The 15,000-nt window shown below is 46.8% G+C and overlaps 1 protein-coding gene across 1 annotated transcript in view; it reads left to right on the top strand.

Annotated features, from left to right (window-relative positions):
- The window catches only part of naaladl2 (N-acetylated alpha-linked acidic dipeptidase like 2), a gene marked incomplete at both ends in the record, with an annotated part of 185,844 nt that overhangs the window by 144,301 nt on the left and 26,543 nt on the right, over positions 1-15,000 (top strand). Inside the window, one exon of the mRNA XM_084436165.1 lies at positions 2,067-2,156. Coding sequence (XP_084292291.1) covers positions 2,067-2,156 — 90 coding nt within the window. The remainder of the gene's footprint in view (positions 1-2,066; positions 2,157-15,000) is intronic.

Raw genomic sequence — 15,000 nt, 5'->3', positions numbered from 1 at the left:
ACTAGATACAGTGTGTGTTTATAGGGTAGTCCTCTGTGTGTTGGACAGACTAGACACAGTGTGTGTTTATAGTGTAGTCCTCCATGTGTTGGACAGACTAGATACAGTGTGTGTTTATAGTGTAGTTCTCTGTGTGTTGGACAGACTAGATACAGTGTGTGTTTATAGTGTAGTCCTCTATGTGTTGGACAGACTAGATACAGTGTGTGTTTATAGTGTAGTTCTCTGTGTGTTGGACAGACTAGACAGTGTGTGTTTATAGTGTAGTCCTCTATGTGTTGGACAGACTAGATACAGTGTGTGTTTATAGTGTAGTCCTCTGTGTGTTGGACAGACTAGATACAGTGTGTGTTTATAGGGTAGTCCTCTGTGTGTTGGATAATCTAGGCCTACATGGGGATGCCTTCTCTGCCTAGAGTGCCCTCTGCTGGTTCAGGTAGGACGCCAGTGGGCTTGGCGGCCCCTCTCTCTGCCCCTCTGCTAGTGGTATGTGTGTGTGTGTGTGTGTGTGCGTGCGTGCGTGTACGAGTGTGCGCGCACACCAGGGTGTCAAGAACACTTGTGTGTCAACAGAGATGGAGAGCATTAGGCTTAGGTGTGCCCACTCCAAAAACGCCCCCCCCCCCCCCCCCCCCCCCCCAGTACATAAACACCACCTTCCCGCTGCCCCCTGCTGTGCTCATAGGCACGGTTGCCTGGTTACAGGCATGCATCAGGCTGTGGGAAACGGTACCTTTCACAGCCAAGTGGTCCGAACCAACATGCTCAACAACAGCGGTGCCACGTTCATTTACAAACAAGGTCATTCGGTACCACACACACTATTTGAATCCGTGGGTGCGTACCTAGAACAAAGTAGTCTGTTACTAGTGTAGATATCATACTGGTTTGGATAAAAGCGTCTGCTAAATGTCTATAGTGTCAAATTAAAAAAGCTGAGATGACCGATGAGCGGTTACAGCCCTTCGTGGCTATCCATCTATGGCCGATCCCTGATTACCAGGTGTCCGATGGTGGCCTGTCATCACATGCATTCAGCTAGAATGCCTCTCTTTGCGGGGCCACCATCAGCCAATCAGAGGAGGAGAGGAGACTGGAAACCTGGGAATGCTTTCATCCACTAATGGTGCGTTCCTTTGTGGTCGGAGCTGGCAAGTCGCAAGTGGCAAAATACCTACCTCCGACCTGTGTGCATTCGAGCTATAGCGAATGATATGATGATGATATGATATGATATTGATGTCAGCCGGCAACTGGGGGCTGAGAAACATCCGAATTTGCGACGAGGAAGTGCGAGTTCATGCGGCGTTTTATTTCATCATTCCTAGTAGCAAGTTGCAATTTGCCACCTCCCAGTTATAAACGAACGCACCATTGCAGTCTCCTGACACTGCCTCGTCTCACGCAGGTGTTGTAGATCCACTGTATCTCTGGCTAACTGGATACTGTGTGTGTGTGTGTGTGTGTGTGTGTGTGTTTTCAATGTAAAGGAGGTTGTTTCTTGTGTGTCTAATGTCAAGCTATCACCCCCCCCCCCCCCCCCCCTCCTCCTCAGGTGGATAGGCAAGATTCGACTAGCTTGGAGCAGAGAGGGTCCTGTGTTCTATCTAGAGCTACCGCTGTATTTCAAACAAAGTGCTTTCGCTCCCAATTCTAGATGGGGATTTTTTGCAGTCTCATGCTCCCTGCTGCGCGCTAACGGAGCAGCGTCCCGAGACTGTGGGAGGAGCCTGTTGTGCTTCTCTGGGCTGGCGGGAGTTGTGTTCCTCAGTGTTCGGGGGGGGACACCCCCGGAGCCCGGTGTGTGACGCTGGTACAAAACGTTCAGTTGTGCGGTGGTGTCGCGCTAGCGGCCCTGAAAGGACGCGGCGTCCCTCTGAACAGCAGGCCTGGCTCGAATACAACGCAGCTCGGAGGAGCGCAGGAACGCGCGAGCTGCGTGGAGAACACAGTCCTCCGTACAGTAGCAGCACGAACACGATGAATATCAACATGGCGAGCTTGTATGTGACGACCGACCATATCCTGTCCCCCCCCCCCCCCCCTCCCCCTCCCTTTATCCCCAGAAGACCAGCTTCCTGTCCGAGGCCCAGTTCTCTGCCGCGTCGTCCGAGACCTTGGATCCTCTCTTCAAATTCCACGAGACCATCGCCAAGGTAACGTGGCTACGCCCCCGCCCCTCAACCGCCCGCCCCTCAACCCCCCCGCCGTGCTGCCTGGGGGGGGGAGGAGGGGAGGGGAAGGGTCTTAATTGGCGCTGACGGAGATCCCTGGCACTATAGGCGGCGGAATCCTTTTCATGTTGCGACCGGCAATTTATTCCAGCCCTGGAATAAATAGCCGCTAAGCTGGTGCTGTTGTCACAGCTGACAGTGCTTGGCTAGTTAGCAGCTAGCATTGATGTACAGCCTGCATCCGCTCCTGCTGCTCGGCGCTACGTTTTAATGCAAAAAAGACAGCAGCAGGTGTAAGTGGGAGTGGTGTCCCAGAGACTCGCCGGCTCGCCGCCGGCTCTCGTGTGTCAGATGCATGCTGGGTAGAATAGAGGGTTTTATGTGCCGATTGTGTGTGCAGCATCATAGTCAAACGAAACTCTGTGCATGTGAGCGTGCGTGCTTGCGTGTGCGAGCATGCGCGCGTGCGTGTGTATGTGCCTTTTTGTGTGTGTGTGTGTGCGTGCGCGTGTGTGTATGTGTGTGTATCTGCTTGTGTATGTGTGTGTGTGTGTGTGTGTGTTAAAGTGGCCTCAGCATTTATTATCCAGTGTAATGGCGAGTTGCTTTATTAAAAGCTAGTGTCAGCCCTGTGAGTGTGTGTGTGTGTGTGTGTGTGTGTGTGTGTGTGTGTGTGTGTGTGTGTGTGTGAGAGTGAGTGTGAGTGTGTGTGTGTGTGTGTGTGTGTGTGTGTGTGTATGTGTGAGTGTGTGCTCTCCAGACACTGATCACCAAGCTAAGTGTGCTCTGACAGCTCCTCCTGTCTTCCAGAGGGCGGCTCTCTGGAGTGAGTGAGTGAGTGAGTGAGTGAGTGAGTGAGTGAGTGAGTGAGTGAGTGAGTGAGTGAGTGAGTGCGTGCGTGCGTGCGTGTGCATGTGTGTGCAAGTGCATGCGTGTGTGTGTGCGTGCGTGCGTGTGAGTGTGTGTCAAGGTTATTATAGATAGCGAAAACGAAAACAAGGTGTGAAAAAACATTAAAATTTTTGTTAACTAAAACTAGGCTTTACAGAACAAACTAAAATAAACTAAAATTATAGAGAACATGTATTTAGTTTTCATCTTTTTCATTTCATACATAAGTCTAGTATTTTGGGTGGATACAAAGTGTCTGAATGTGTTTTTAGTTTTTTTTTGCTGTGCTCCTGCGCAGAAGTAACCTGACGTGCGCAAGATGGTTTGTTTTTCATGCGGAGTGAAACAACGTGAGCGCACCAGATCACGATGGTCTCATGAGGCTAGTGCAGAAGAATAAAAAACTAAAACTAATAACGAAACTAAAAAAAACAAACAGTCAGGGGCATGTGAGGACTGTGACTGGGAAGTAACGCAGAGAGAAGGGACAGTCGAGGAGGAGAGATTTGGAGAGAGAGAGAGAGAGAGAGAAGGAGAGAGAGAGAGAGAGGGAGAGAGAAGGAGAGAGGGAGAGAGAAGGAGAGAGAGGGAGGGAGAAGGAGAGAGAGAGAGGGAGAGAGAAGGAGAGAGAGGGAGAGAGAGAGAGGGAGAGAGAGAGGGAGACAGAGGGAGAGAGAGGGAGAGAGAAGGAGAGATTGGGAGACAGAGGGAGAGAGAAGGAGAGATTGGGAGAGAGAGGGAGAGAGAGGGAGAGAGAAGGAGAGAGAGGGAGAGAGAGAGAGAGAGAAGGACAGAGGGAAAGGGAGAGAGAGAGGGAGAGAGGGAGAGAGAGAGAGAGGGAGAGATTGGGAGACAGAGGGAGAGAGAGGGAGAGAGAAGGAGAGATTGGGAGACAGAGGGAGAGAGAGGGAGAGAGAAGGAGAGATTGGGAGACAGAGGGAGAGAGAAGAAGAGATTGGGAGACAGAGGGAGAGTGAGGGAGAGAGAGGGAGAGAGAGGGGGAGAGAGGGGGAGAGAGAGGGAGAGAGAGGGAGAGAGAGGGAGAGAGAAGGAGAGAGAGGGAGAGAGAGAGAGAGAGAAGGACAGAGGGAAAGGGAGAGAGAGAGGGAGAGAGGGAGAGAGAGAGAGAGGGAGAGATTGGGAGACAGAGGGAGAGAGAGGGAGAGAGAAGGAGAGATTGGGAGACAGAGGGAGAGAGAGGGAGAGAGAAGGAGAGATTGGGAGACAGAGGGAGAGAGAAGAAGAGATTGGGAGACAGAGGGAGAGTGAGGGAGAGAGAGGGAGAGAGAGGGGGAGAGAGAGGGAGAGAGAGGGAGAGAGAGGGCCTGAATGCAAAAACAAAACCCCTAATCAACGGCAACAGGAAAATCAGAGCTTTGTTAAATTTAGAATGAATTCCGTCCTTTGCTCTACATCAATAGCCCAGAGTTATTGATGTAGAGCAGTTAAAGAATGAGGAGAGAAGGAGAGGACAGGACAGGAGAGAAAAGGAGAGGAGAGGGGTTGGGAGGAGGAGAAGAGAGGAGAGGAGAGGAGAGGAGGTAGAAAGACATCATTGGTCAAAGAAAGACAGACAGGAGGAGTCAGGCAGAAGTGTTACTCAGGCTGTTAAGTATTCAGCCAGCGGAGGAGGAGGAGGAGGAGGGTGGTGGGGTTGAGATGAACTCCAGAGGGAGTCGGTCGTCAGGATCATTCCGGGGCACCAGGGTTTGATTGCTAGAGCTGTCGGTTGTGATTTAGAATTCAGAGGACACACTCGGAGATGTCAAGAAATCACATTTTCACAGAGTTGTGTCCGAGGGCTTTGGAGACTGCATAACAGTGGCGGCTGGTGATTCAAAAAACTGAGGAGGACAGGAGGAAGAGAGGCGAACCGCACATGGGCGCCGGGGGGCACTTTCCCTCAGTCACTTATTATTTGAAATATCAGCTTTAAAATGTCGATTTACAGTCAATTTTAGCATTATGAAAAACTGAATAACACTTTATTTAACTACATGCAGCATTTATTTATAATATTCATGATAAAATATTACAAAACAACAATAAAACATTGTAAGCAATAGTTGTTGTAATGGATTGTACTCTTCTCTAAAGAGAAAAGAATTGATATTGATGAGGTGCTGGAGAGGTTAGGTGATATATGAAAAATGTTTTGGATTAGGGGACACTGAGGTGTGCTGGCTCTCAAACAGTTTGTTGGCAAATAGATTTGACAACTGGACAATGGCCTACAGCTATGGGATTAGCTCATTTGGGTTGCTGTCAAAGCTGCCACTCTTATGCTGCTATAGCCTACAATTATCAGAACAATATGAACATTCAGTTGAAAGTTTTCCATCCACCCATCCATCACTGGATGAGGAATAAGCACCGCAAAGTGATCAATTCTCACGCAAGCAGGAGCCAGGCTGTTCAGTGCATTTCTCCGATCCGGTGTTGCGACCCAGTCTCTAGAAATGTTTTGGACGAGTTGTTGACAGTTTGCGCCTCCAGCCAATCTGCGCGCCTGCCTATGGGACGTGCACCTCGTAGCTAACGTTACCGGCTATAGCCAGCCAGTGGAACTGTCGTGTTCAGACGGCTCTAGCTCAAAAAGTATTTTTTGTAGATATTTAGATGGCTAGATTCAAGACAAATAGACGAACAGTTTGATGTATAATATGTCCCATAATACTTTCGGATGTATTATATTATGGAGCTACGAACACACAAAAAGTCTCCAATGGCACAGGGAAGAGAAACACAGACATCAACGCCGACTCAATCGGCCTCACTGTGGTAAATCTGGAATCTGGAATGTGATTGGACTAACAAAATGTCAATCATTAAATCCTGTTCAGAGTACTGTCCTCCCTTGCAGTAATTTTTCAGCGTTCACAAATTAGCATGAAAAAATTGCGTGACCCCTAAGGGACACGCCCAAGGGAGGAATTCCTCCCTTCCATAGATATCTATGGGTCCTCCAGCTGCATGTTATAGATGTCACTGTTGGAGCTTTAGAATTTCAATAATGGGTTTTTATCCAGCAGGAAAACCTGCTTTATGAACAAAACTGAGATGATATTAAATATTATTTCTTAATAAATAAATTCATATATTTATATTTTAATCCCTCTCTTCTCTCCAAAAACTGAGGAGGACTGTCCTCCCCTACCTCAATGGACGAGCCTCCTCTGCTGCATAACGAAGATGGAGAATCATCTGGAAGGGAGACACACACACAAACATGCACACGCGCACATGCACACACACACAAACACACACACACAAACACACAACACAGAGACATCATCAATGCACACAGAGATACAGACATTCTCTCTCTCTCTCTCTCTCTCTCTCTCTCTCTCTCTCTCTCTCTCTGTCTCTCTCTCACCCGCACACACACAGACGCCCACAGTGTTGTCAGAGAGCCTTTGAAGATCCAGGGTTGTGTTATCAGGGGAGTTGTTCAGATCTCGGGGGATGACAGTGTGGTTGACACACAGCTGGCACATCCACACAGCCACAGAGAATCCAACTGAACATCGCTCTCAAGCTCCACACAAACTAGTCAGCCACGTCCTCGACCACGGACAGAGATTTACCCTGCCTGGAGGAGTCTAGTGTGTTGTGTGTTTGTTTGTGTGCACTTGTGTCTGTCTGTGTGTGTGTGTGTGTATGTATGTCTTCCAATAGACATTTAAGAAAATTAAATATATAAAATGACACAATTCTAAGTAGTTATGGTTAGGGTCAGGGTTAGGTCAGTCTATAAACGTTCAATCAACTAGAGACTGAAGACGTTCATCCAGGTTACGTTGCTAAAAGTGGGTGGAAACAATTCGAGATTGAAAAAAACCTGCCTTACAGAACCGATCCAACATATTTCCCTTCCTAATGGGGCGGTGAATGTTTTGTTTTGATGCTCCACTCGAGTTTGTTTGGAGGACATCGTTTTGAGTAAAGTGGGTCCTTCACCCTATTGGAGATGTAGGCAGTTGCTTTGATTGGTAGCGTTGGTTTTTGGGAGCCGTTCTAGCAGTGATTTTCAATGGCGATCTCTCCAGAAACTTGGGAAGCGGAGATCGCCAAAGTCTGGCATCACGAGACTAGGGTTAGACTAGGCATGCTGGGGGTAGTTAGGGTTAGGCTAGGCATGCTGGGGGTAGTTAGGGTTAGGCTAGGCATGCTGGGGGTAGTTAGGGTTAGACTAGGCATGCTGGGGGTAGTTAGGGTTAGACTAGGCATGGGGGTAGTTAGGGTTAGGCTAGGCATGCTGGGGGTAGTTAGGGTTAGACTAGGCATGGGGGTAGTTAGGGTTAGGCTAGGCATGCTGGGGGTAGTTAGGGTTAGGCTAGGCATGCTGGGGGTAGTTAGGGTTAGGCTAGATATGAGGGGTAGTTAGGGTTAGGCTAGGCATGCGGCTGGGGGTAGTTAGGGTTAGGCTAGGCATGGGGGTAGTTAGGGTTAGACTAGGCATGCTGGGGGTAGTTAGGGTTAGACTAGGCATGCTGGGGGTAGTTAGGGTTAGACTAGGCATGCTGCTGGGGGTAGTTAGGGTTAGGCTAGGCATGCTGGGGGTAGTTAGGGTTAGACTAGGCATGCTGGGGGTAGTTAGGGTTAGGCTAGGCATGCTGGGGGTAGTTAGGGTTAGGGGCAGCTGTACTTGATTCAAGCAGCCACGACGTACCAGCAAAGCCCCCTGTTTTCTGCATCAGCATGTCTTCTAAGTGCCTTTCTTCCGAGGCCTGGTCGGCTTGTGTTCTCTTCACACGGACACCATCCAAGCATCAAGCCTGTGTTTCATTCTGAGCGCGCCCCGTTAAAATAACATGTCAGTCTTCCTCCCACTCGGTCCTCAGACACAACGTTTCATTCAGGCTGATGTTCAGCCGACCCAGGGTCACGGTGATATCGGAGTGCATTAGTTAAATCCGCCGGGGACACAGAGAGCTTGTGAGGGTCATGAGGCCGTCCCCACAGTGTTCTGTGACACGAGGACTCTTTGTGACGACTGCATAACAGAAAAGAGCTGGCATTGTTTCATATTAATCGGGTCATAATAAACGATTGCGTGGGATTGTGAAAATGACCAATGCTGAAGCTACATTTTGACATCGTTCGACAGGCGAACCGAGGTCCCAATGCAGTGGAGATCATGCGGGAGAGCGTGTCGTAGCAGAGGGGGTTAGGGTACGAGGTTTGGCTTTTTGATGAATATCCCTGTCTGGCGCCCCGGGCGTGGGCTCGGAAGTCGAGGGTCCTCTGGGCCGCTGGCTGGAGCTCTGGAATCTGAGTCCGAGTCTCCCGGCTCGCCGTCTCCAAGGACCGGTCTGGTATTGTTAGCGCGGCAGCCGGGGGGAGCCCTCATTTGTCATGTGTGTTTTTTTGGCTGCAGTTGGCGGGGGGTGGGGGGGGGGGCGGTGGAGCTCAGCGGAGCTCATTTTTAAGAGTGTGACGTACACCACGTTCGGGCTGGCTCCCCTCGAGTTGGCACGGCGACCAGGCATCGATCACTGGGGCCCCTTAACCCTGGTACACTCCATCAGCTGGTCCAACCAGTCTCTGTCACACCGCATGCTCTGCTCCACACGCACACGCGCACACACACATACACACACACACATACACACACACACACACGCACTGGGCTGGGCATGGCTGGGCTAGGCTAGTTTGGGCTAGGCTGAGCTAGGCTGGGCTAGGCTAAGCTAGGCTAAGCTAGGCATGGTTGGACTGGGCTGTGTTTGGTTGGGCTGGGCTAGGCTCAGCTGAGCTGGACTGGGCTGGGAGGAGCTTGGGTAGATGGTATAATGTCATACCGGGTTATAATGAAACTGCTCCATCTTCTGTGGATGCAGTGTGCCCTGGTCCAGGTTTTAGAAGGTTGGGAAGGGGCTTTTGAATATCTGAACGCAAGATGTTATTAAGATGTTATTAAGATGTTATTAAGATGTTATTAAGATGCTGATCTCTGTTAGAATGGGAGAGAGAGAGAGAGAGAGAGAGAGAGAGAGAGAGAGAGAGAGAGAGAGAGAGAGAGAGAGAGAGAGAAAGAGAGAGAGAGAGAAATGGATGGATAGCAGAGAGGGATGGAGAGAGAGTGCAGGGGCAGAGAGAGATGGAGAGAGAGAGAGAGGGAGGGTGGGAGAGAGAGAGAGAGAGAGAGATGAAGAGAGAGCAGAAAGAGATGGAAAGAGAGAGCAGAGGCAGAGAGAGATGGAGAGTGCAGAAAGAGCAGAGGCGGAGAGAGAGGTGGAGAGAGAGAGCAGAGAGAGAGAGAGAGGGGCATGATTGAGCATGTGAACGCAGATTGATGGAGACAGAACGTCATGGGCCTCAGATTGATGGGGACAGGCCCTGGAAGCAGAGGAAGATGGAGGACTTTAGAGAAGAAGAGAGGAACGAGAGGAAAAGAGGGGAGAGGAGAGGAAGGGAGAGAGGAGAGAAGAGAAGAGGAGGTAAGAAACGAAAAGAGAGAGAGTAAGAGAGAGAAGAGAAAAGATGATATGGTTCGTAATATGGGACATCAGGATGCAGAACACCTGGTATTACCACGTAGGCTAACCTCATTCTCGGATCTCGTCCAGTAAAGCTTGTGGAGTGTGTCTGGTATTACTGGGCAGCCTAAACTATTCCAGCCTCCTCAGATCTCAAATTGGTCCAGTCGAGTGTGTCTGGGCTCAGAGCTGCAGGGCCAGAGATTGATTAGGGATTCAGGGAATGTCACTTGAGAGATGTCTCTTAAAGGCTGTGAGCTGTGAGTGGGAGGCGAGTGTGTGTGTGTGTGTGTGTGTGTGTGTGTGTGTGTGTGTGTGTGTGTGTGTGTGTGTGCGCGCGTGTGCGTGCGTGTGTGTATTTGTGTGTTTGGGTGTGTGCATCCATGTACAGTATGTGTGTGAATGTGTGTTTACGTGCAAGTTTGTGTGTATTAATGTACTGGGTGTGTGTGTGTGTGTGTGTGTGTGTGTGTGTGTGTGTGTGTGTGTGTGTGTGTGTGTGTGAGAGGCAGACAGGGGAATGTGAGGAGTGTGACTGGGAAGTAAAACAGAGTGGAGTAACAGTCAAGCGGAGAGAGAAGGAGAGAGAGGGAGAGAGAGAGTGGGAGAGAGAGGGAGAGAGAAGGAGAGAGAGGGAGAGAGAGAGAGAGTGGGAGAGAGAGGGAGAGAGAGAGAGAGTGGGAGAGAGAGGGGGAGAGAAGGAGAGAGAGGGAGAGGGAGGGAGGGATGGAGAGGGAGAGTGGGAGGGAGAGATAAGGAGAGAGAGAGAGAGTGAGAGGGAGGGAGGGAGAGGGAGAGAGTGGGAGGGAGAGAGAAGGAGAGAGGGAGAGTGAGAAGGAGGGAGGGAGAGGGAGAGAGAGAGAGAGTGAGAGGGAGGGAGGGAGACGGAGAGAGTGGGAGGGAGAGAGAAGGAGAGAGAGGGAGGGAGAGGGGAAGAGAGTGGGAAGAGAGGGAGACAGCGGGTGGAGGGGGAGGAATCAAGTTAATGTTGATGACTGGGTCCTCCTTGAGGAATTCACCATGATGGCTTAATCAGTCTGTCTCTTCTGTCTGTCTCCATCGTCCCCTCTGTGCCTCTCTGTAGTGTTACGGCCTGCTTCTCAGCCATAACAGAAGAGAGCCACTATACTTATATTCAATTTGTGATTATTTTGATTATACATGGTATCATCACATGCATCTCAAATTGAATATAAGTATAGTATATAGTTAAGAACTAAACTATAATCCAATTGAGTATGAGAATGAGTATACAGTATCAGCAGTGTTTGTTGTAGTACAGTAGAACTAAACGGAAACGCTTTATAGTAACCATCTGTAATAAGCGTTAATTAATAGGTAATAAGGACCTTATAAATCATTATAACATGCTTATAAGACATTATTATGCGTAAATAAGACTACAAGTGTTTAATAATAGCATAATAAGCACGTTTATTGTAAGATTATAAGACATTTATAAGCACTTATAAGAAGCTTGTTAACTGTTTATAGACTGCTATTATGCACTTATTAACAGTTAATTATGCACTTATTATGCAATTTTGCAGTAGTGGATCTAAAGCGAGACAATGCATATTAAGGTTAATAAATCCTTTATTATGCACTTATTAACAGTATGTTTCACACAGCTCCCCCAAAAGAGCTGTCTTTGTGTGTTTTTGTGTTTCACCACTAAAATGTTGCTTTAGTATGTAATGTTTTTTTCACATTGCATCAACCTTGACCACATGTACTGATCATTCCAGATGGGGGAGTTGCGTGAAATTAATTACATAATAATTACAAATAATTAATAATAATTACTAATTTACAAATTACAAATTACACTATAAGTACCATTTCTACATAGTATACAGATAGGGGTAAGATAAGATATATACTGGTCTGATGGATTATGCACTTGCTACATATGGATATTAATAAATACATGAATAAATAACCTGGGGGGGACATGTTGGAATTTGCATGTGTTTATGCTATGTACACTATTCTATGTACACTAGATATGTACACTAGATGTTCTATGTACACTAGATATTCTATGTACTAGATATTCTATGTACACTAGATGTTCTATATACTAGATATTCTATGTACACTAGATGTTCTATGTACTAGATATTCTATATACACTAGATATTCTATGTACTAGATATTCTATGTACACTAGATGTTCTATGTACTAGATATTCTATGTACACTAGATGTTCTATGTACTAGATATTCTATGTACACTAGATATTCTATGTACTAGATATTCTATGTACACTAGATGTTCTATGTACTAGATATTCTATGTACACTAGATGTTCTATGCACACTGGATATTCCATTCCTGAGCAGTATCTTGGGGCCTGGGTGGTTCAAGTCAGGTCAGGGGAAATGGGTACATTAAAGAATGACAAGATCAATGTGGAACTATTCCACACAAACCTTTATACCAACGCTATGGTCACAATGGACATTTCCAGCTTCCTTATCACCAAACATTACCCCAAGAACCCTTAAGGAGGTGGTGCGAGTACACACACACACACACACACACACACACACAAACACACGCACACACACACACATACACACACACGGGGGGTGAAGGAGAGTTTTCATTTGGATCCGGCCTTATCTTGTGTGTTGAAGCTGCGGGTTATCTGGTTCAAATGTGTATTGTACCACCTAAAGGGTGGAAGATAAGAAATTCTCACTTGAGCTGTCTCACCTCTCCGGAGGGCCCACTGGCAGCGCTTCCAGGTCGATACACACGCCAGCGAACTCTCCAGCTGGTCAATACCTGCACGCCGCAATCACAGCGCCTGGAGGTAGAGCTTACCGGAGCTACCGGTTTCTGGGACCCGGAGCATATTTCCACCGCCGTACCCACAGTGCAGTTCTGCTCCGTCGCACCATATCACATGATTTGAGTTCCTCTGCTTCTTCCCGGCGCTCCTCTTAACTGAGTGAATCATGGAGCGTCTGGTGAAACTCGCTCCCCCCCCCCTGAGAGGGACGTCCCTGTAGGCGCAACCGTCAGCGCTTCCGCCTCCGCGAGCGGGAGAACCAGGTGCTAATTCTGCCCCCGGCGTGCTGAAACGGACGGGTTAGACGTCTTCACCGCTCCCTGCGGGGCCTGGGGTACCAAAAAAGTGGCTGGTTCAGTAACAGTGGGACTTTCTGCCGGATTCGGCCCTGCCGCTGTGCCCTCGAGCAAGGCACTTAACCACCACCCCCCCCAACCTGCCCCCTGCAACCCCACCCCACCCCCCCTCCGACTAGCTTGTCCACCCACGGGCCCTCAGCTGGTCTGACCCTTGTGTCAGTAGCATGGCGTTGATTATGACAGTATGTATGTGATGATGATGACAGTATGTATGTGATGATGATGATGATGACAGTATGTATGTGATGATGATGACACTATGTATGTGATGATGATGACAGTATGTATGTGATGATGATGATGACAGTATGTATGTGATGATGATGACAGTATGTATGTGATGATGATGACAGTGTGTATCTGATGATGATGATGACAGTATGTATGTGATGATAATGACAGTATGTATGTGATGATGATGACAGTATGCATGTGATGATGATGACAGTATGTATGTGATGATGATGACAGTATGTATGTGATGATGATGACAGCATGTATGTGATGATGATGACAGTATGTATGTGATGATGATGACAGTATGTATGTGATGATGACAGTATGTATGTGATGATGATGACAGTATGCATGTGATGATGATGACAGTATGTATGTGATGATGATGACAGTATGCATGTGATGATGATGACAGTATGTATGTGATGATGATGACAGTATGCATGTGATGATGATGACAGTATGTATGTGATGATGATGACAGTATGTATGTGATGATGATGACAGTATGTATGTGATGGTGATGACAGTATGTATGTGATGATGATGACAGTATGTATGTGATGATAATGACAGTATGTATGTGATGATGATGACAGTATGTATGTGATGATGATGACAGTATGTATGTGATGATGATGACAGTATGTATGTGATGATGATGACAGTATGTAGGTGATGATGATGACAGTATGTATGTGATGATGATGACAGTATGTATGTGATGATGATGACAGTATGCATGTGATGATGATGACAGTATGTATGTGATGATGATAGTATGTATGTGATGATGATGACAGTATGTATGTGATGATGATGATGATGACAGTATGTATGTGATGATGATGACAGTATGTATGTGATGATGATGACAGTATGTATGTGATGACGATGACAGTATGTATGTGATGATGATGACAGTATGTATGTGATGATGATGACAGTATGCATGTGATGATGATGACAGCATGTATGTGATGATGATGACAGCATGTATGTGATGATGATGACAGTATGTATGTGATGATGATGACAGTATGTATGTGATGATGATGATGATGACAGTATGTATGTGATGATGATGACAGTATGTATGTGATGATGATGATGATGACAGTATGTATGTGATGATGATGACAGTATGCATGTGATGATGATGACAGTATTTGATGATGATGATGACAGTATGTATGTGATGATGATGACAGTATGTATGTGATGATGATGATGATGACAGTATGTATGTGATGATGATGATGACAGTATGTATGTGATGATGATTATGACAGTATGTATGTGATGATGATGACAGTATGTATGTGATGATGATGGCAGTATGTATGTGATGATGATGACGGTATGTATGTGATGATGATGACGGTATGTATGTGATTATGATGACAGTATGTATGTGATGATGATGATGGCAGTATGTATGTGATGATGATGACGGTATGTATGTGATGATGATGATGACAGTATGTATGTGATGATGATGACAGTATGTATGTGATGATGATGACAGTATGTATGTGATGATGATGACAGTGTGTATGTGATGATGATGATGACAGTATGTATGTGATGATGATGACAGCATGTATGTGATGATGATGACAGTATGTATGTGATGATGATGACAGTATGTATGTGATGATGATGACAGCATGTATGTGATGATGATGACAGTATGTATGTGATGATGATGACAGTATGTATGTGATGATGATGACAGTATGTATGTGATGATGATGACAGCATGTATGTGATGATGATGACAGTATGTATGTGATGATGATGACAGTATGTATGTGATGATGATGACAGTATGTATGTGATGATAATGACAGTATGTATGTGATGATGATGACAGTATGTATGTGATGATGATGACAGTATGTATGTGATGATGATGACAGTATGTATGTGATGATGATGACGGTATGTATGTGATGATGATGACAGTATGTATGTGATGATGATGACAGTTTGCATGTGATGATGATGACAGTATGTATGTGATGATGATGACAGTATGTATGTGATGATG

This window comes from Borostomias antarcticus, assembly GCF_949987555.1.
Source record: "Borostomias antarcticus genome assembly, chromosome: 3".
Taxonomy (NCBI): Eukaryota; Metazoa; Chordata; class Actinopteri; order Stomiiformes; family Stomiidae; genus Borostomias; species Borostomias antarcticus.
The sequence above is the reverse complement of the archived record's forward strand: the minus strand, read 5'-3'. Positions and strand labels throughout refer to the sequence as shown.